General features: G+C 41.9%; 1 protein-coding gene across 3 annotated transcripts in view; it reads right to left on the reverse strand.

Annotated features, from left to right (window-relative positions):
• The window catches only part of PPP1CC (protein phosphatase 1 catalytic subunit gamma), a 79,355-nt gene that overhangs the window by 45,510 nt on the left and 12,559 nt on the right, over window positions 1–21,286 (reverse strand). For all 3 annotated transcript variants that reach the window (XM_033956197.1, XM_033956199.1, XM_033956198.1), the window contains exons 3-4: window positions 15,690–15,920; window positions 4,466–4,570 (exon numbers count right to left, since the gene is read on the reverse strand). In XM_033956197.1, coding sequence (XP_033812088.1) covers window positions 4,466–4,570; window positions 15,690–15,920 — 336 coding nt within the window. The remainder of the gene's footprint in view (window positions 1–4,465; window positions 4,571–15,689; window positions 15,921–21,286) is intronic.

Raw genomic sequence — 21,286 nt, forward strand, 5'->3', positions numbered from 1 at the left:
TTTTGGCAGTGAGTGAGGGCGGAAGGGGGCAGTGAGTGAGGGCTGGAGGGGGGGAGTCGCCGGCTGTGCTGTGCTTTCCCGATCTTCCGCCGCATACGCACTCTGGCTACGGACCTACAGATCACGGATCAGGGATTACAGATCACGCAGGTCTGAGTGCGCATGCGCGGCTAGCGTTTTTTTTTTTTTTTTTTGGGGGGGGGGTGTACATAAGAACATAAGTATAAAACAAAACTCAAAAAGAGGAATGGGGGTAATATATTTCAAAATCTCTACAAAAGACTCCACACAAGCTAAATCAAACTCCAGGCGTGTAGCAATATAATAGGATACCGTATGCAAGCACATGAAAGAAAAAGCCTCGGTTTCCAAAGGTGAGGAAAAACCACTCCACCATCCATATATCATAGGCAGAAAAAACATCTGTTGCCACTATGGTATCAAATATTTTGCTAAGAAAAACCAGAAGTCTAAACGTGCAAACAAATATTACCAACTGATTTAGAAACTCTATGTGCAGCCAGCGTAGGATCGTTTCGTAGCTAGCAAGCTACTTCTTCAGGTCCACATAGCAGTTAAACTGTTTGACATGCTGATCCTCTGCAGCTTTCAAAAGGTAATCCATCATGGTGCCTTGTTGGCCTTGGTATAATGATCTAATACATCTCCACTGGGATGGAAACATCAAGTAACTGGTTCATTTGGAGCTTCTCAATGAGGGACCAATTCCCATGGAGAACCCAGATCTCTTTGGCCTTATGGCATGGCTCTTGAGCACACAGCCTTAACAAGCAAAGGTTATTCAGAAATAGTAATTTCTACTCTTCTCCGAGCTTAAAGGCCTTTGACTTTTGTGGCCTCCACTAACTGAAAGGCTTTTAGCTCTGGTGTGCCAAAGATCATGCAGAGTCTTTCAAGGCTCCAATTCTGTAATCTTTGCTTTCTACAGGCTAGATTAAAGAAAGGCCTGGCAGTGGTATTTCTCAAAATTCAGGTTGCAGGCCTCGCGTGCTTCCGGGTGCAGCACTGACATCTCATCCAGAGATGACCAGATTTTTGAGAGGGGGGTGGGTGCTCCGATTGCGTTTCTGTTTTAAATTCTTTATTCATTTTTTCATCTTACAAGTGCATCAGAAAATAACATTTGAACACATACAATATCACTTGATTGTCTATCAATCAATTTATATTAATATTTAAACCCTCCCATCCCTATTATTTCATATGTAATTCTATATATCATGTAATATATTATATATAGTCTGTTCTATTAAACCAAACATTTAATATAAGATAAGAAATCCCTCCCCCCCCACACCACACTTTGTAATTATATCAATAAGGGAAAAATGAAATTTACTCATTACAAAAATCTGTTAATGGTCCCCAAACCTCCTGAAATTTATTAAAATTTCCTTTCTGTATGGCTAACATTCTTTCCATTTTATATGACACAGAGAATTCCACCAGAAACTGTAATTTAATCTACTCCAGTTTTTCCAATTAAATGTAATCTGTTGAATGGCATAATAAGTAAGAGCTTATTATTTTTTGATGAAATTTGACTTTCTTCCTCATTGACATTCCAAATAATATAGTATCATATGATAAAGCCACAGGATTTTCTAATAAACAATTTATTTGGCTCCATATCGATTTCCAAAAAGCCATAACAAAAGGACAATAAAATAATAAATGATCTAAAGTCCCTGCTTCGAGACTACATTGCCAACATCTATTAGACTTAGAGCTATCTAATTCTTGTAAACGAACAGGGGTCCAGAAAGCTCTATGTAAAAGAAAAAACAAGTTTGTCTCATAGATGCCAACATTGTACATCTCATCCTCCAAGACCAAATTTGTGGCCATTGAGATGCAGTAATTTGATGCTTTATCTCAATGCTCCAAATGTCTCTAAGACCAGTTTTTAGTTTTTATTATTCTTAAATCCAGCTATCAATTTATACCACTGTGCTCCGATTGTGGCCTCTGATATGCCAGTCACTTTCCAGCATGGAATATTAATATTGTCTTGAAGGTCCTTAGTAAGCCTCTGTACAGGCTGCTTTGAGAGAAGTTCCTTTTGGAGCTCACGGTGATGACAGTATTTCTCATTGCTACTATATCAGTGAAAAGGGTCTCAGAATTTCAGACTCTTTCTTGTAAAAAGCCATACTTCGGGATTGCAGAGGCTGAAATTTCCCTGCGCACAATGCCTTCCTTTTTACGAATGTTTTTTCAGCCTTTCACATCAAGCAAGACGTCCCATTTACCCGCTATTCATATTGTGAGTTTGACTCAGTAAGATAAGATATTGCAGAGACTGGATGTGAAGAGTTTTTACTCCTCTGTCTGGAAAGGAACAATGACTCTCGCCTTTCTGACCAAGTGGTTTGTTCTAACCAGTCAGTCATGATGAGACAGACCAGCTTCCAAGGCATCTATGCTTCTGGACTCAATCATTCTTTCAGCATGGCGATGTCGTCTACATACGCTGGCTGTGGCAAACAGCCACCTATTTCTATCAAAGCTCATTCGATATTCGACCAAAGCGTGATGTTCTCACGAGCAGAGACATGGGCATTTCGGCCCAAAGAGATCTGTAGAGCAGCTACTTGGTTTACTCTCATACCTTTACAAAATTCTACAGAGTGGATTTGGTAGCTCAGAAGGACGCTGCTTTTGAATCTTCAGTCTTGCAGGAGGCTCATCTGTTCCACCCTTGGCACTGCTTTGGTTCATCTCCTCAAGTACAGACTCCTATGTCTTTGCAACAGAATGGAAGATTAGGTTCTTACCTGGATATAGGAGTTTGTATGGCCTGCCCTACTAGTTTTTCAATGTGCTTGTGTACTGCTTCAGACAATCTATAGTCTGAAACTGGAGTTTTTCTCCTGTCAGTTGGATGAACATATACTGATATATTGCAAATAAAAATAATGAGTTGTGTGTTGGAGTTCCATGTCTTGTAAGTTCATGCTAATTATTGTTCTTTCTCCCATGCTCCTCCTCCTGATTTCTTCTGTTATAGTGGAGATCAACTACTGTGGTACAAACTGAAGAGGATACTATACACGTCTCTCTTTCGTATTTGCGGTTTCGATTATTCACGGTTTTTAGCTTGCTGGCTCTTCCTCCCAAAATTACATCAGTTTGCATAGAGAAATCACTGATTACAAGTGTTTACAGAAAAAAAAAAAAAAATCGATGATTCCCAGCACTTTGTTCACTGTGTTTTGCCTCTCCTTCAGAAACAGGCTGTCTCCCACCATGTTATTCATGGTTTCACCATATTCACAATGGTTTTTAATAGAAAACAGCAAACAACATATAAAAAAGTTATTTGTGGTTTTTCAGTATTTGCGGTTCTGTTAATCCCCTATCACAGCGAATATGGAGGGAGAAATGTACTCCACTGATGAAGGAGGAGGAGTTCAAAGATGTGAGTGACATCCTTTTGCAAGCAACTTGCAACCAGGGGATAATCACCTAGAGTATAGACTCGAGCTATGTCTTTTAACAGAAAGGTTATCCAGGTAAGAACCTATCGTAATCTTCCAATATTGTAATTGCCTCTTCTGTGTTTCATTCTGTGTGAGACCTAGTGGTATCATGTTGCAACAAATTTCTTTCATGTGCTTCTGGACTCAATCATTCTTTCAGTATTCAAGATTGCAACATAACACTTTGAGAGATCCACCAATTATTCTTTAAGAGTTTGTCAATTTTTCATGCTTGAGCATCATCTGTTGCTGACACAAGTCATCTACTTCATTGATACAGACAAATCAGCCCATCCCAGTTCACAATCTTTATATTTTTTGGCACAGCAATGCACAGTCCTCCCAGCGACAAAGTCATCACCATAAACAATCTGCATGTGGTGGTGAATTTCAGTTAAAAGGCACTCTTTCAAGAGTCAAATTCTATCATGATACATAGCTTAAAAGTACTGACGAGTGCTCCATTTCATAAGCATTAGCAAATCGGTTTATTCAGTCATTTCTCAACAACTAAGATGAAGGAAGAGTATTTCAAAGAACAAGCGAACACATGCAAAGTGTATCAGTGTTTCCATCTGCTGGTGAAGTATGGAGGTGGAGCCATTATTTTTCGTTTAAACCTCTTAAAAAGAAAATTCTAAATATTTTGCTAAAATAATCAACTGCTTTAAGTACAATCAGAAAAAGATATTCAACATATTTCTGTGTGTACTTAAGCAAGATAAATTTATTCGAAAGTTCAAACATACTGTATTACACAAAGTGGGCTGCTTTAAGTAACATTGCTCATTTAACACATAATTAATTCACTTTGTGGCTTTGGGGTTTTTTTTTTTTTTTTTTAAACTTCATTACTGGTAAAGGATCTCAATTTTTTATTTGTAATCATGTCATGAGACAAGCCTACCTTAGAAGTCCATTAATGCAATAATGATTTTAAATAGAAAAAAGGTACCACATACCTCCATGACAGCAGAATATTTTCTCATCTACAATGGCAGCTATTGGTAAACAGTTAAAACAATCTGTAAAGGTTTTCCACAATTTAATGTTGTATCTTCTTTTACCTGCAAAACAAAAAATGAAAAAATCTGCAAAATGTTTCTAAAACCTGTATAACTGAGCTCCTAAAGTAAATAAGGTTAAATCAGAGATGTTACACTAAATTTTACAGTACATTCATTCCATGTAGAAAAGACTCATACATTTTACATGGAAAAAATATTATCCTATAGTTACAATTTAGAATGCAATGTAGGAAATGGAAAAATTATGTTCTTACCTGTTAATTTTCTTTCCTTTAGACACAGCAGATGAATCCAGAGACCAATGGGGATAAAACACATCTATCATCAGGTGGAGATAGAGAAACTGATTAACAGATGGTCTTATTGGCTGGCACACCTCCTGCATCTTCAGTATTGCTCCTTGCCCAAGCATCCGTAACCATCAATATGCTTAGCATGTAAAAAACTTCTTTCACATAACAAATTTCAAAAGGTAATAATACAGAATACAACCAGCAATAATAAAGGACTTCGAAAGTTGCAAAAGAAAAAAACGACAGTCAATATCCAAAAAGGGTGGGGCTCTGGATTCATCTGCTGCGTCTAAAGGAAAGAAAATTAACAGGTAAGAACATAATTTTTCCTTCCTTAGCAACAGCAGCAGATGAATCCAGAGACCAATGGGATGTAGCAAAGCAATCCTCAATCTGAGTCGGTTCAGCGGATGGCCACTAGGATGATTCGGGACTCAAGGGTCTCTCGTACGAAGAAAGACTAAACAAATTGCAGCTCTACACTCTAGAGGAGCGCAGGGAGAGGGGGGGACATGATTGAGACATTTAAATACATCACGGGACGTGTCGAGGTGGAAGAAGACATCTTCTTTCTCAAGGGACCCTCAGTCACAAGGGGGCATCCGTTCAAACTCAGAGGAGGGAAATTCGATAGTGACGTAAGGAAGTATTTCTTCACAGAAAGGGTTGTAGATCACTGGAACAAGCTTCCAGAGCAGGTGATCAAGGTCACCAGCGTTATTGACTTTAAGAATGGGATGCCCTAGTAGGATCCTTACGAGGATCGAGTTAAGGAACTAGGTCATTAGTACTCAGACTTAATGGGGTGGGTCAGTAGAGTGGGCAGACTTGATGGGCTATAGCCCTTTTCTGCCGTCATCTTTCTATGTTTCTATGAAGCAAACGCCGCCTCCGCAACAACCGAAGCACTAAACGCTGCCTCCACATGTGCCCCCATATCCAACCGGTAATGCTGAGATAAAGTATTCTTGGAAGACCAAGTAGCCGCATGACAAAACTCTTCCAAGGAAAAAACCCATGGACTATGTCCAAGTAGCCGCCATTGTTCTAGCTGAATGGTCATGAAGCTCTTCCGCCAAGTAAGCGTAAAGAATGTCCTCCTGGACCCTTCGAGCGATGGAGGCTATGGACGCTGCCATATGTTTGTCGCATCCCTTGAAAAAGAGGTGATCTAAATGACTAAAAGTCGTTAGAAACCTACAGATTGTGGAGAATGCTACGCCCTTTTAAAAAATGCAGTGATAAGCTCACCTCCCCATTCCTCCTCCCAGGAAGAAGGAAGGAAAAGAGAGAGCATAAAAGAAAGGATGACACCACCTTAGAAAGAAATTGTGGCACTGTCCGAACTGACACTCCAGAATTTGTAAATCAGAAATAAGAATCCCCGCCGTACAAGGCCTGCAACTCAGAAAGCCGCCAAGCTGAAGCCATGGCCACAAGAAACACCGTGTTCAACGTCAACCGTGTTTTAGAGTCTCAAAAGACAAGGTTGAAACGAAGCCTTCTGTAAACTGCGACAAAGTATCTTAAGACTGTACTCCGGACAGGGCTTCTTAAGAGGTGTACGAATATACTGTACTCCTTTTAGGAACTGAACTACATGAAGCTGAGAAGTAAGCGAAGAGCAAGATACCTAGACCTTGTAACAAGCTAAGATTGCCACTTGATGCTGAAGGGAATTGAATGCGAAGCCCTTGGCAATACGCTTGTGCCAAAAAAAGAAAGAATATAAATCATAGAACTCTGGAAGGGTGTTAATGTTGAGAAGTACCCAAGAAAGGAAAAGCCTCCAAACGGAAGCATAAGCCACAGGTGAAGATGTCTGTATCGCTTAGAGAAGAGAAGAAATAACATGCTTCGCAAAAACTTTACACATCAGCCATGACTTTTCAAAAGCTAGGTCGTAATACCAAAATAGGACAAATATCCATGTTGATCGGACCCTAGATGAGTAAATCTAGAGATACCAGGAATCTCAACAGTTCGGCCGTCGAAAGACTCATCAGATCTGCATAGCAAGGATGGCGCAGCCAATCCGGAGATTCTCTAATTACTGTGCCCTGAAAGCAAACTTGAGATGGCAAATCCATCCAATCATCAGCCAGGGGAAAACACTTAAAAAGAGAAACCAGAGGCGAGAAAGAAGCAACGCTGCCACCCCCTCTGACTGCCACTCTCTGCGTCTGCTGAAGAAGCTAGGAAGCTTTGAATTTCGAGACAAGGCCATGAGGTCTAGTTCTAGGAGATCTCACCTTTATACAAAGAGCTGAACGCTTGAGCAAATAGTTCCCAATTTCCAGGATGTAGAAGATTTTATTACTACTATTTATTATTTCTAAAGCGCTGAAAGGCGTACACAGCGTTGTACATTTTTACATACAATAGACAGTCCATGTTCAGATTTTGTGGTGAGAAAGTCTATCTAAACCCTTTTCCTGTCCTGTAAAATGATGCGCTGACAGAAGAGGAAGATGAGATTCCACCCATTGAAGTAGAACCATTACTTTACTCGCCAACTGAGTACATCATGTACTTTCCTGGCTGTAGAGAAATACCACTGTCATAACACTGTCCTAATAGACCTTTATCGTCATTCCGGAAGAATAGTCTGAAACTCCTGAAATGGTAGCCTGACCATGCTTCAGTCCAGAAGAATGAACGAGTACTGAGTCTCCTCTTATTACTAGACTCCTTGCGCTGAGGATTGAAGGCACTGAGCCCCCCAACCCGACAGCCTGGGATGATTGGTGACTTTGAGCCAGTCCAGCAAAGACCGAGGCATGCCTTTGAAAAGATTAATCTCGCTGAGCCATCAAATTATATTGAGCGATGCTTGAGGAGCCTACTAGATACTACAATTGGAGCCTTGAGATACCGGGAACCACTGGAACAAAAGCGACTGCTGTAGCATTCTCATGTGAAAGCAAGCCAAAGTTCCCAGTGAAGTCATCACCATAGATCCTAGAACCTGTACAAAATCCCATACTCTTGTTCTTGGTAACTGAAGAAGGCAAACCTGAGACCGTAATCTGTCGCCCCAGTCTCTGGGAAGAAACACATTCCTCTCCTACGTGTACAACATCCCCTGATATTTCAATAATTAGTACAGGAGAAAAGAGCTCTTTGGAAATTTGAAGATTCACATCCAAAGAATTAAAGAAAAAGTTCAAATAAAAGAAATCACCCTTGTGTGTTTGACAAATTGACCTGGCTGGAAGACATCCGAATCAAGCAGTCGTCTAAGAAAGAAAGTACCTGAATCTCCTGTTTGCACCAAAATGCCACTACTGCCCTCATTTTCAAAAATGTTCATGGAGCCGTGGCTAGGCCAAATGGCATCTGCCAAAACTGATAGCGCTGCTCGATGAGAGCTAAGTGAAGATAGTGCAAATTCGGTATCCATAAGGAAATTGTAAATATTCTCACAGTTTTTCTCCAGAAATGTCTAACTCTGGGAAACTAATTTACCAGAATGAGATCCAGCCCCCATATGACCAATTCCCCCGTCTTAGGCACTATGAAGTAAATGGAATAACTTCCCTTAGTTCCAGAAGAACTAAAACTAGTGCCCCAAGTACCAGTAACACTTAAAAGGGGTCTCGCACGAACGTAACCTTTGGAAGCTCAATACATGGTCACTCCAAGAAAGAATCTGAAATGGGAGGAAGATTCAAAGTTGCGAACATCCTGAAAAATGTCCAAAGCCCCCTGACATCATAGTGCCTCCCCCCTCATGAGAAAGCATAAAGAGTTACCAGAGGAAGTGAAGACTCCTTCAGAATGAAGAGCAGTCAGGGAACAGCCAGATGAGAGCTGTAAATTCTTGAAGAAGAAAGGAACTTTCCCAGAAAAAAATCCAGCTTTGCGATGTAAGATGGAGTATGTTGGAATTCTGAAAACAGTGCCTCCATGTAATGTTAGCCAAAAACTTACTGCCTTTAAAGTGAAGACGTACTAGACGTAATCTAGAAGCTGCACTGACCGCCCCATGGGAAACGATCTGCCCCCTAATTGTTATCAGATAAAACTCACATCCCTAAAGAGAGCTTCAGGGATGATTCCAACAGCCACATAGCATTTACTACTCTGTGGGTTTGGGAGAATAGATAACTTGTCCCTGGTTATAAGGAGCCACACAGTTCTTCCTGCCAGTTTGAGGGACTGTCTAGCAGGTGCCATGAGAAGTTGGCGACCTGAGAAATCTGTGCGAGAAGCTTTGAAACTTGCAGTCCCTAGCACACTAGAAATAGAAAAGACAGTTCAGGAATCAATTCTATAGTGCTACCAGAAACACACAGCGCTTTACTGCTACCAGACACACACAGTGCTGCACAGAGGCACAAAGAATAAGAAAACCTCTAAACCTACATAGACTCAGCCTTTAGGGACACCGAGAGAGACATGAAGATACCTGTATGAAACACAGGATACTTTCATGCTGCTGACATCACTGTGCAGCAATTTGCCTTCTGCCGACCCATTACAGTATAAAACTGAGATTGGACGATTGAGCACAGGGCAGAATCTCTTTCTTAAGCACCGTGAGGCGTAACAGTACAGTCACAATTAAAGTAGTTAAGTCTTTTCAAGCAGAGAGAGTGGGGAAACACACACACAAGGTATATCACCGCCAGTGGCAAAAGCTGTTGAAATACTCCTGATGCTTAGAACCCCGAAAACAGGGAAGCCGTGGGATAGTGACCTAGTCAGCTGCAAAATAAACTCAGTGAACGCTGCAGTGCTCCCACTAGCACTGGAGACCCAAGCGTGTGCCTGTTTCATGCTGAAATGAGCTGGCTCTATCAACAATGCATTAAAAAATCTACCCGGAGTCAACCATTAAAATATTTTTCCCACTGTCAAATAAAATGCTTAAAATAAACATTGGAGAGAAATAAATAAATGCTTCGTTCTCAACTTAGGAAAATAAGCACATGCCTTATGGGCTCAGTCAGGAACCGGCTATGTGAAGAACACACCCAGAGCCATCCAAATATTTACCTCCACCCGGCCGTGGGAACTGCCAAGCAAAGTCCGCCTTGAGGAGAAATCCCACTACCGCTGTGGCGCTGCTGCCAGAGTATGAAAACAAGCGCGTGTCTACAACACGCGGGAAGGCACTAGTTCTGTCAATGGAGCTCTATTCATACACTCTAAGCCCTTTACTGAATAAACTTCATACAAATGTAAATTTACTTGTCAGTCACTAAACCATTTCCCCAACTCTACAAAATATAGCATTTGATAAAAAACATATTCCTTTTGTAGACTCACACTGAACCCGCAGCTCCACCACAACCAGAAACCAGAAAAGAAGTTCAAATAAAACATATACTCACAACTTTGTTGATAGTGTCAGGAGATGCCGGTTGCTCAGCACTACAAAGGCAGAATTGTTTAATAGTCACTGTGGTCTCTTTGTGGGGTTTTTTTTTTACAGTGAAGGGAAAGAAGAAAAATCGAGACCCAGTCAGACCCTCTATCATTGGAGGGAGGGTGAGGCAGGGACCTGGGGAGGCCCAGGTGTAACCTCTAAAGCCGGCACCGTTCAGCCGGACACCCCTGTCTCACTGAAGAGAAACCTCAACAGGAGAAATAAAACTGCCATCTCACTGAAGAGAAACCTCAACAGGAGAAATAGAATGGCAGTCTCACTGAAGAGAAACCTCAACAGGAGAAAATAATTTTCCAGTCACAGCCAGAATTCAGGAGCTAGTTGAATAGCGACCATCACCTGCTGGGAGATAGAGCATACTGAAGATGCAGGTGGTGTGCCAGCCAATAGGACCACCTGTTAATCAGTTTCTCTATCTCCACCTGCTGGTAGATGTATGCTATCCCCATTGGTCTCTGGACCATCTTCTGCTGTTGTTAAGGAAATAAAGTTGCAAGAGAGAGTCTAAGGAAAAGTGGAGGGATGGGAATGTAGCAAGAGGACACGCCGTTGGTTATTTTGTATGTTGAGGACATATGTACTAGAACAGGGTTTCTCAACCTGCAGTATGCGTACCCTAGGGAGTATGCAGGCTAATCGCTGCCCGCCCTCTGCAGCTGCTCACACCATTTAATTACCCCCTGCTGCTGCCACAACTCTGGGAAGGAAAAGGCCAGGCACATGCAGTGATCGGCTGGCCTGGACCTTCTATCCAACATCAGAACTGACGTCGGGGGGAAGACTTCTGGCCCGGTGGTATGCAATCGTTGCATGTACCAGGCTCCTCCCAGAGTTCGTCCTTGAGGCCTTTCCCAGCAATTTGTTCGCTATGGATTTGTGGCTTGGGAATGAAGCGCCGCTGGCTCCCCGCTCCTCCCTTGTACTCGGGCTGCAGCAAAACCATGGCTTGCAGTGGTACGCTAAACTCAACACATAACTTGCTCCTCGGAGACTTTAATCTACACCTAGAAGACCACTCCTCAAAACATGTCGAAGATCTTCTCTCATACCTCAATGCACTTTCCTACTAAATCCTTAACCCCCAACCCACGCATGATAAAGGCACCAACTTGATATTGCAGCATACACAACCCAAAACTCCCACACACCAGATATCCACATCTCCAATGGTACCTGGCATCCCTCCCTCTGGTCAGACCACCACAAATATACCTTCAATATCAATTGGGCACAAAGTAACAGCAAACCTGAACCCCACAAAACCTCCTACATAACTCTCCAAAGAATCGAACCAATCACTTTCTGGGACAAAATAGACCCCGCAATAGGCTCCACAGATCCTATAGAATTCATACGCCACTGGCGCTCCTTAAGCGAAACAACATTGAATGAACTAGCCCCATTAAAACCTAAAAACAGAATTTGCAGGCCATCCGACAAATGGTTCGACACTGAACTTCTTCAACTAAAAAGGCGCTGTAGACAACTCGAAAGAGCCTGGAAAAAGCAAAACCAAGAACTAACCAAAGTTGAATGGAGAAACCTAATCAAACAATACAAGATCAAACTTAATGAAAAACGGAAAGTCTACCACTCCAAACTAGTTGGCACTGAAACCCCAGACACTAAAATGCTCTTCAAACTAGTAAAGAACCTTACCGACACCAAACCTCTCTTAGCCACTCAAGGAAACCACCCACCAACAGCCTCCCAACTAGCTGACCACTACAAAAGCAAGATCACCACAATCAGACCCATCTTCAATAACTCATCAACATACCTCAACGAGATTGTAACAAAACCTACAACAGAAGAACCCATATCAGCCGACAGGGCCTGGACCACCTTCCCACTAGTTCAATGGTCTGATATGGACTGTCTCTACAAAAAAATATAGCAAAGCATCATGCGACTTGAATAACTGTCCCTCATATCTCCTAACAAACGCACCCCTAAATTCAGAGCCAACCTCATGCAATGGATTCAAACCATACTCATGGAAGGTCAATTCCCACCTGAACTAGGTGAGATTATAATCACCCCTCTACTGAAAAATCTCAAAGGCCCAATAGATTCCCCCTCTAACTATAGACCCATCACCTCAATCCCACTATACGTTAAAATAACAGAAGGACTAGTAGCACAATACCTCACCAACTACCTAGAAGACCACAACATACTTCACCCCTCTCAATCAGGATTCAGATCCAGCTACAGTATAGAGACACTATTAGCAACGCTACTAGACACAGCTAGACAGCACCTTAGTAAAGGAAGAAGAATGTTGCTAATTCAACTCGATCTCTCAGCAGCATTCGACCTGGTAGACCACACCATACTACTTCAGATATTAGACGCCATAGGAATCTCAGGAGTGGTATACAACTGGTTCCAAGGATTCCTAAAAACAAGAACCTACAGAGTCAAGTCAAACTACCACAAATCAGACCCCTGGTCTAACCCCTGTGGAGTCCCACAAGGATCACCGCTGTCGCCTACGCTCTTCAACCTCTTCATATCCTCCCTTGGCTTCACTCTAGATACCCTAAACGTAACATCTTTCAGCTACGCCGATGATATAACCATACTCCTCCCCTTCGACACCCAAGACCCTACCTCGTTAATCAACCTAAAAACAACACTGGAAGCAGTGGAAGATTGGATGCTAGACCATAAACTGAAACTGAACTCGGACAAAACAAAATTTCTACTACTTGAAAAGGAGAAAACCCCATCCGCAACAGAACTAGAAACAAACGTCACCAAATACCCCATACAGCCCTCTCTCAAAATCCTTGGAGTGTCGATAGATAGATGCTGCACAATGCAGCTCCAAATCAACAAAACCACTCAAAAAGCATTTTTCACCATGTGCAACCTATGAAAAATAAGAAAAAACTCTTCGAAAAAGACCACTACAGGATCATAGTCCAATCCCTTGTCCTGGGACTAGTGGACTATTGCAATATCCTCTACCTTCCATGCCCCACAATCTTGATAAACTAACTACACACCATTCAAAACACAGCCCTCAGGCTGATCTATTCACTCGGAAAATTTGACCACATCACCAATGCCTACCTAGACTCACACTGGCTACCGATACGAGCTCGAATCCAATTCAAATTTTATTGTCTATTATTCAAAGCAATAAATGGAACAGCACCCACCTACCTCAACAACCGTCTAAATCAGGGGTGCCCAACGCGTCGATCGCGATCGACCAATAGCTCAGGAAGGCACTCGAGTCGATCGCACTCGTGTTGCCGTCCTGATCTACGATTTCAGCCCCTAGCGAACTTATGCTCCGGGCTCTAACGTGTGCGTGCCGGCTTCTCTTCTCTTCCCTCCGAAACCGGAAGTTATGTCCGGGGGGGGGGGGGGGGGGAGGCCGGCTCGCACATGTTGAGAGCCCTGAAGCAAGTGTTCGCTACGGGCTAAGGCGGGAGACATGTTAGTGAAGCATTTCCTCTTCTTGCTGCCGGGTCCTGCCTACTTTCTGTTTCCGCGAAGGCAGGACCCGGCAGCATTTCCCCCAACAGTTCCTCGCGATGCTGGTCGGCCGAAGCAGGGAGAGGTTGGGGCGGCGTCGGCTTTCGGGCCTGTTATTGGTGGCGGTTTGGGTCCTGGTCCCCGATGGCAGTTTGGGTCCCCGATGGCAGTGGCAGTGTCTTGGGGGAGGGCAGGGAGAAAGAAAGAAAAAGGGCAGGCAGGGAGACAGAAGGAAAGAAGAGAAACAGAAAAAAAAGAAAGGGAGGCAGAGAGAAAGAAAGGGCAGGGGAGAGGAAGGAAAAGTTGGGGGAGGGAATGAGGTGTGGAGGAGAGGAAGCATACAGGCTGAAAGAAGGGAAGAAAGACTGGATGCACAGTCAGAAGAAGAAAGTGCAACCAGAGACTCATGAAATCACCAGACAAGGTAGGAAAAATGATTTTATTTTAAATTTAGTGATCGAAATGTGTCTCAATTTATATCTGCTGTCTATATTTTACACTAAGGTCCCCTTTTACTAAACCGCAATAGAGTTTTTTAGCGCAGGGAGCCTATGAGTGTCGAGAGCAGCGCTGGGCATTCAGCGCAGCTCCCTGCGCTCTAAAAACTGCTATCGTGGTTTAGTAAAAAGGGAGGGGGGTATATTTGTCTATTTTTGTATGGTTGTTACTGAGGTGATAGTGCATAGAGTCATCTGCTTTGACCTCTTTGAAAAACCCTGGAATAGGAATGATAATTAACATTTTCTATGCGTACAGTGTGCGTTGTGTTTTTTTAAAATTTTATTGTTGGTAGATCATTTTGACTTGGTCATTTTAAAAGTAGCTCGCAAGCCCAAAAAGTGTGGGCACCCCTGGTCTAAATCATAACCGCATATCCAGACTAAGAAGAACCCAGATCCTATTCTCCCACCCTCCACTTAAGGGAACTCAGCACAAAAAAATGTACGACGGCCTCCTAGTGACGCAGGCAGCGAAGCTGGACCCCTCCATTACCAACCTGTTGACAACTTCAAGTGACTTTAAATCATTCTGAAAAGAAATCAAAACTTGGCTATTCAAAAAGACTATACAACCTTCAACATCACCCCCTCGCATCCTCCCCCCTCTACACAAACTACCGCTGACCTCCTACCCCTCCACTAATATCTCCCCAATGACCCTATCAAGTAACTAACCCTAAACTTCCTCTTCCCTTCTAGTAATCCTCAATTCTCCCCCTTCCTCAATTTTTTTCCCCTTCACTTCTACTAGTTAACGCCCCCAAAATTGTAACTCCCCTGCATCAACTGTGTAAGCGTCCTCTGCATCTACTGTGAAAGCACCCCCTAAATTGTAACTTCCTGGAAATGTCCAGCTATCTGATACTGTAAATTGTAACTTCCTGGAAATGTCCAGCTATCTGATACTGTAAATTGTAACTTCCTGGCAATGTCCAGCTATCTTATACTGTGATCCGCTTAGAACTGCAAGGTACAGGCAGAATAGAAGTCACCAATGTAATGTAATGTAATGTAAAAGGACTCTGGAGTTTGACCCGCTGCTGAACCAGGCATCCCCCAAGCGCCGGATATATGCGCCCCTGTCTGCATCCAAAACTGCCGGCGGGTTGGCTTGGGGGGCAAAGGCTGGAAGGCAGTGAGGGGAACATAGGAAGGAGGGAGGAAGGAAGGGGGCACTAACTTGGGACACAGGGAATGAGGGAATAGGAAGGGACAAAAGAAAGGCACAACCAGGCAGGAAGCGCAAAGGTCGCGTTCCTGTGTTGTGCATCGTTCTTCTAAGACAAAGGCAACCGTCCAGGAGACTGCACTGTACCATCGCCACTAAAAAAGATACCCTGGGTAGAGGGAGGGGAGGGGCGGGGCGCAGTGTATTCAGTCCATAAGATGCACCCCCTTTATGGGGGTGGAAAAAGTGCGTCTTATGATCCGAAAAATACGGGTAATTCATTTTAACAGAGTAAAAATAGCATACTTACATTCATCATAAAAACCATAAATTCTGTTAATACTGGCACATTCATGGTTGCCTCTGAGTAGGAAAAAATTCTCTGGATATTTGATTTTATATGCAAGTAGCAGACAGATGGTTTCTAAAGACTGCTTTCCTCTATCCACATAGTCTCCTAGGAAGAGATAGTTGCTCTCAGGTGGGAAACCTCCATATTCAAAGAGTCGCAGTAAGTCATAGTATTGTCCATGGATATCCCCTTTAAAAAATATATATAAAATAAAAATTTTAACAAGAACAATTTATTATTTCTTTAGCGCTACCAGGCATATGCAGTGCTGTACATATAAAAGATGGTCCCTGCTCAGAAGAGCTTACCTGCTCAAGCTGCTCCACTATCTTTAGTAATATCACTTCTGGACAAATGTCTATAACCTTGAACAAGAGAGCTCAAAGACACTGCTAAACTGAAGGGAGCTCCTTTCTGATCAGTCTTTTACTTTAATTGCATTGTTTGTTAGAGGGCTTTTTCTTGCCATTTTTAATTATGACTGCTTTGGTATATTGTGGGAAGGTGGTATATCAAAATAAATACACTGAACCAATATATCCCACCCAGGCACCCTCAGAATTTAATTAAAATGAAGTCAGCCCCCACTCCAGCATGTTTCTCCACACACTCTCTGCATACCATCTCAGTTAGCCTCAAACAAGCCTGCACACCTTACTGGTCAGCCTCCACCATCTCATCTTTATCCTCATCCATACTAGTGGTGCTCCTTTCGATTTGTTAATCTCATTCTTTCCTTTAGAGCAGTGTCCCGTAAACTTTCTCGAGCCACGGAACACTAAAAGTAGTGGCTGTGGCTCGAGGTACCTGGAAGTGCACGGATATCACCGTGATGACATCACGTGCATGCATGACATATCATGTCAATGTCCGCATGTGTGTGAAGGTCCTCCAGGCAGGCCCTGAGATGCCAGTGGGGGTGCCAGAGAGGATAGGTGCTGGCGCCCACTAATTGTCTACAGGACATGCCTCTTACCACAAGAGGCACGTCCTATAGGCAGTCAGCTGGCACTTGCGTCTTTCCTCCTCCCCAGTGTACCGCGGCACACCTGAAATCTTCTAGGAGCACCACCAGTTGCAAGCCTCCACAGGTGGGGAAAGCATGTTATTAGGAAAGGTTTGCGAGTGTCGCTTAGCCACTGGCACCCCCCCCCCCACGACTTTACTATGAGAAACAAATTATATATATATATATATCCAGTTTGATTCTAAGTTCAACTCCTGCTTCTAGGGTCAGCAAGGACTGCTATAAAAAGTAGCGTTAATAGTCACTAGAGCAGGGGTGTCCAATGTCGGTCCTCGAGGGCCGCAATCCAGTCGGGTTTTCAGGATTTCCCCAATGAATATGCATGAGATCTATGTGCATGCACTGCTTTCAATGCATATTCATTGGGGAAATCCTGAAAACCCGACTGGACTGCGGCCCTCGAGGACCGACATTGGACACCCCTGCACTAGAAAGAGGGTGTCTTTGTTGGTAGAATAGTGACATCTAATGACCACAGAGAATGCATGTATGCTGAGCACTTGAGGGAGACCTCCAACTTCATAAGCCAAATAGATGATAGCATACAAAGACTCATGGCACTTAAAAAGGACAGATCTGATATTGAAGCCAAAGAGGCCCCTTGAAAGAGATCCTGTGTAAAAGTGTTTTCAGAGTCTGATAAAATTTTTTAAAATTACATTGATATCAGGAAGACTAACCCGCCCCCCTTTTACTAAACTGCGGTAGAGGCTTCTACTGCGGCCCAGAGCACTAAATGCTACAATGCACATAAAATTCTTATTTCAGAGCAGCGTTGGAGCATTTAGCACTACAGGCTGCGGTAGAAACCTCTACCGTGGCTTAGTAAAAGAGGTAACTTCCTATATCAACAAAATAAGAACCAAGATCTACCCAGCATCCTTTACATCTAGAAAGTCCAAAAACACTTATCAATTTAGTGACATGAGGCATACAAAAACACAGAAGTGGAGTAGAACAGGTACAAGTAGAATACATACATAAGAATAGCCTTACTGGGTCAGACCAACGGTCCATCAAGCCCAGTAGCCTGTTCTCACGGTGGCCAATCCAGGTCACTAGTACCTGGCCAAAAACCAAGGTGTAGCAATATTACATGCTACTGATACAGGGCAAACAGTGGCTTCCCCCATGTCTTTCTCAATAACAGACTATAGACTTTTCCTCCAGGAACTTGTCCAAACCTTTCTTAAAACCAGCTATGTTATCCACTTTTACCACATTCTCTGGCAACGTGTTCCAGAGCTTAACTATTCTCCGAGTAAAAAAAAATTTCCTCCTATTGGTTTTAAAAGTATTTCCCTTTAACTTCATCGAGTGTCCCCTAGTCTTTGTAATTTATAACGGAGTGAAAAATCGATCCACCTGTACCCGTTCTACTCCACTCAGGATTTTGTATACTTCAATGATATCTCCCCTCAGCCGTCTCTTTTCCAAGTGGAAGAGTCCTAACCGTTTCAGTCTTTCCTCATACAAGAGGAGTTCCATCCGCTTTATCATCTTGGTCGCTCTTCTTTGAACCTTTTCTAGCACTACTATATCTTTCTTGAGATAAGGAGACCAGAATCGAACGCAATACTCCATGTATACCACTACCTAACTTGCAAATCTTCTGGAAATGTACAGTTAGCTTCTCTGTAATCCCAATTCCTAAACTGTAATATTCCTGGAAATGTCCAGTTAGCTTCTCTGCAATCCGCATAGAACTGCAAGGTACAAGCGGAATAGAAGTCACTAATGTAATGTAATGTAATAAGGTCGCACCATGGAGCGATACAGGGGCATTATGACATTCTTAATAGCATTGTGCCTGAGTGAAAATACAGATATGTTTTCCCTGCTTAGTTTCAACAGTGCTTGGTGTTAGTACACTATAGCATTTGCTTTTTGATATTGATGCTGACTGATTCTGTGGATGAAATACTATATGGTCACTGTGACAGAATTGCAGTAAACATTGCTGTGGAATTTTTTTTGAGCCCATGAAGCATTAACTGAGGCTTTTTTTTCTCCACATATTTATATGCTGTGTTTAGCTTAGTGCAAAATACTGCGATTCTCTCTCACCCTATATTGTACTACATAGTGGTCAGTGGTGCGATCATTACTGTGTCAAGCATAATTTTTGCTCTTTCTTTGGTTACTGAAATCACCCATTATTATAGTGTTGCTCTTTTCAAGTTTCATATAGATTTGATATACCACCTTATCATTTGTTTCAAAGTGGTTGTACAATAAAAATTAGGGTATGAGACAAACTTGGTTTTTTCTTTTACATAGACCATTTTGGACCCCAGTTAGATTACAAAAGTTAGATGCTCCAAGTCTAATAGATGCTGGCATTGCAATCTGGAAGCAGGGACTTTAGATCATTTAATATTCTATTGTCCCTGTATCATGGCATTTTGGAAATCAATTTGGTCTCAAATTAATTATTAGAAAACCATGTAGCATTATCATATGATACAATAATGTTTGGTATGTCAATGAGAACAAAAAGTCAAATTTCATCATCAATAATAATTTTATTGATCATGACAGGAGTTGCCATACAACATATTATCAGTAATTGGAAAAATTACAGTAGACTTAACTATACCTTCTGGTGGAATTCGTTGTGCCACATTTACAAAATGGAAAGAATAATTGCCATACAAAGAGGGAATTATAATAATTTTAAAAAGATTTTGGGGCCATTGACAAATTATTGCAATGATTAGACACCATTATCCACTGAAAGTACACTTTTACATAGAGGGGAAGGTATAAAGTTATAGTAAAGGTTTGATCAATAGATAAGAATATAATATTTATATGATATTTTTGATTAAAATATTTTTGGGAAGGGTGGGTGGAGAGGGTATAAATTTATGTTTTTAAGATGCTATTAGAAGAAATACAAGTGATGTTTACAAGGTTTAAATGATGTAATATTGAGTTCTTGATGTAAGATGGAAAAATGAATAAAGAATTTGGAGGAAAAACAAATTAGGGTAAAACGTTTAATATAACTTCATAAAAAAAGACAAAAAACATTACTGGACAAACAGGAACGAATGGGATGAAGGGAAGAACTACAATAATTAAAGGAAAGTAAGGTTTAAAGGAAAAAACAAGAGGATGGGATTAAAAACAAGTGAGTCCAATACAAGTGGACTAATAGAAGAAAAAATTTAAAATTCCTTAAAAGGACACTTAAATTTGAAAAGCGTCTTTAAAAAGAAATGTCTTAAGAAAAGACTTAAATTTCTTGAGGTTGGTTATCTCTCTTAGTGCATTCGGCGCTGAGTTCCAGAGAGAAGGGGCAACTACCGAAAAGATAGTGTTTCTTCTGTTGTTAATATGGTTCAGAGATGGAATTGCTAATAGATTTTGATCCGAGGTATGGTAGTATAACCCAACCTTTAATATTCCTTCCCTTCACACATGGAATTTCTATCCATAAGGATTCCACACTGCTATCTATGCCATGCAGAATGTTTATTTTATTTGATTCAATTTCCTCCTTAACATATAGCGCAACCCCCCTCCTCCAATTTGATATATTCTATCCTTACGATATAATTTGTACCCAGGTAACACAGTGTCCCATTGATTGTCCTCCTTCCACCAGGTCTCTGAGATGCCTATTATATCTATCTATCTCGAATATGAAATAATGAGGACAAAACTTCTATCAAGTGAATTTTTTGCTAGACCTCAAACACCCAAGGCACTACTCATCAACTTTCTTCGTGCCCTTACTGGGGTGGTGTTTCCATCATCGGTCTTAGCAAGGTGACATGTGCAAAAATACCTTTTTTTATACATAAATTGATTTTAAACAGGCTCTATATAACTTATAAAGTGCATCCAGTGCTGTAAAGGAAAGGCACTTATCTTTATGCCCGACGGCTACCCAATCGTTTCACTCTTAGTTTCGTCAGGGGCTATGCCTCCTAAATACATACACCAAGAAGTGTGGTGAAAAAAGCCCTCACCAAGAGCCAAAATTATCGCTGCTCTCTGCACTGCACTTTGCCTCTATCGCCTATTATATATATATATATCTCATCATTCAGTGCTATATACTCTAACTCTTATTTTATTTTTTAGGCTTCTAGCATTTGCATACAGACACTTCAAATTGTGCTTTTTCCTTGCAACAAGTGGATTGATTATTCACTCCGTCAAAAATTACAAAGACTAGAGGACACTCGATGGAAGTTACAGGGAAGTACTTTTAAAATCAATGGGAGGAATTTTTTTTTCACACAAGAGAATAGTTGGGCTCTGGAACGCATTGCCAGAGATTGTTGTAAAAGCGGATAGCGTAGCTGGTTTTAAGAAAGGCTTGGATAATTTCTGGAGGAAAAATCCATAGTCTGTTATTGAGAAAGATATGGGGGAAGCCACTGCTTGCCCTGGATCAGTAGCATGGAATGTTGCTACTACTTGGGTCAGGTACTGGTAATCTGGATTGGCCACTGTGAGAACGGGCTACTGGGCTTGATGGATCATTGGTATGACCCAGTAGGCAATGTTCTTA

The sequence above is a fragment of the Geotrypetes seraphini genome, chromosome 8, assembly GCF_902459505.1.
Source record: "Geotrypetes seraphini chromosome 8, aGeoSer1.1, whole genome shotgun sequence".
NCBI lineage: Eukaryota > Metazoa > Chordata > Amphibia > Gymnophiona > Dermophiidae > Geotrypetes > Geotrypetes seraphini.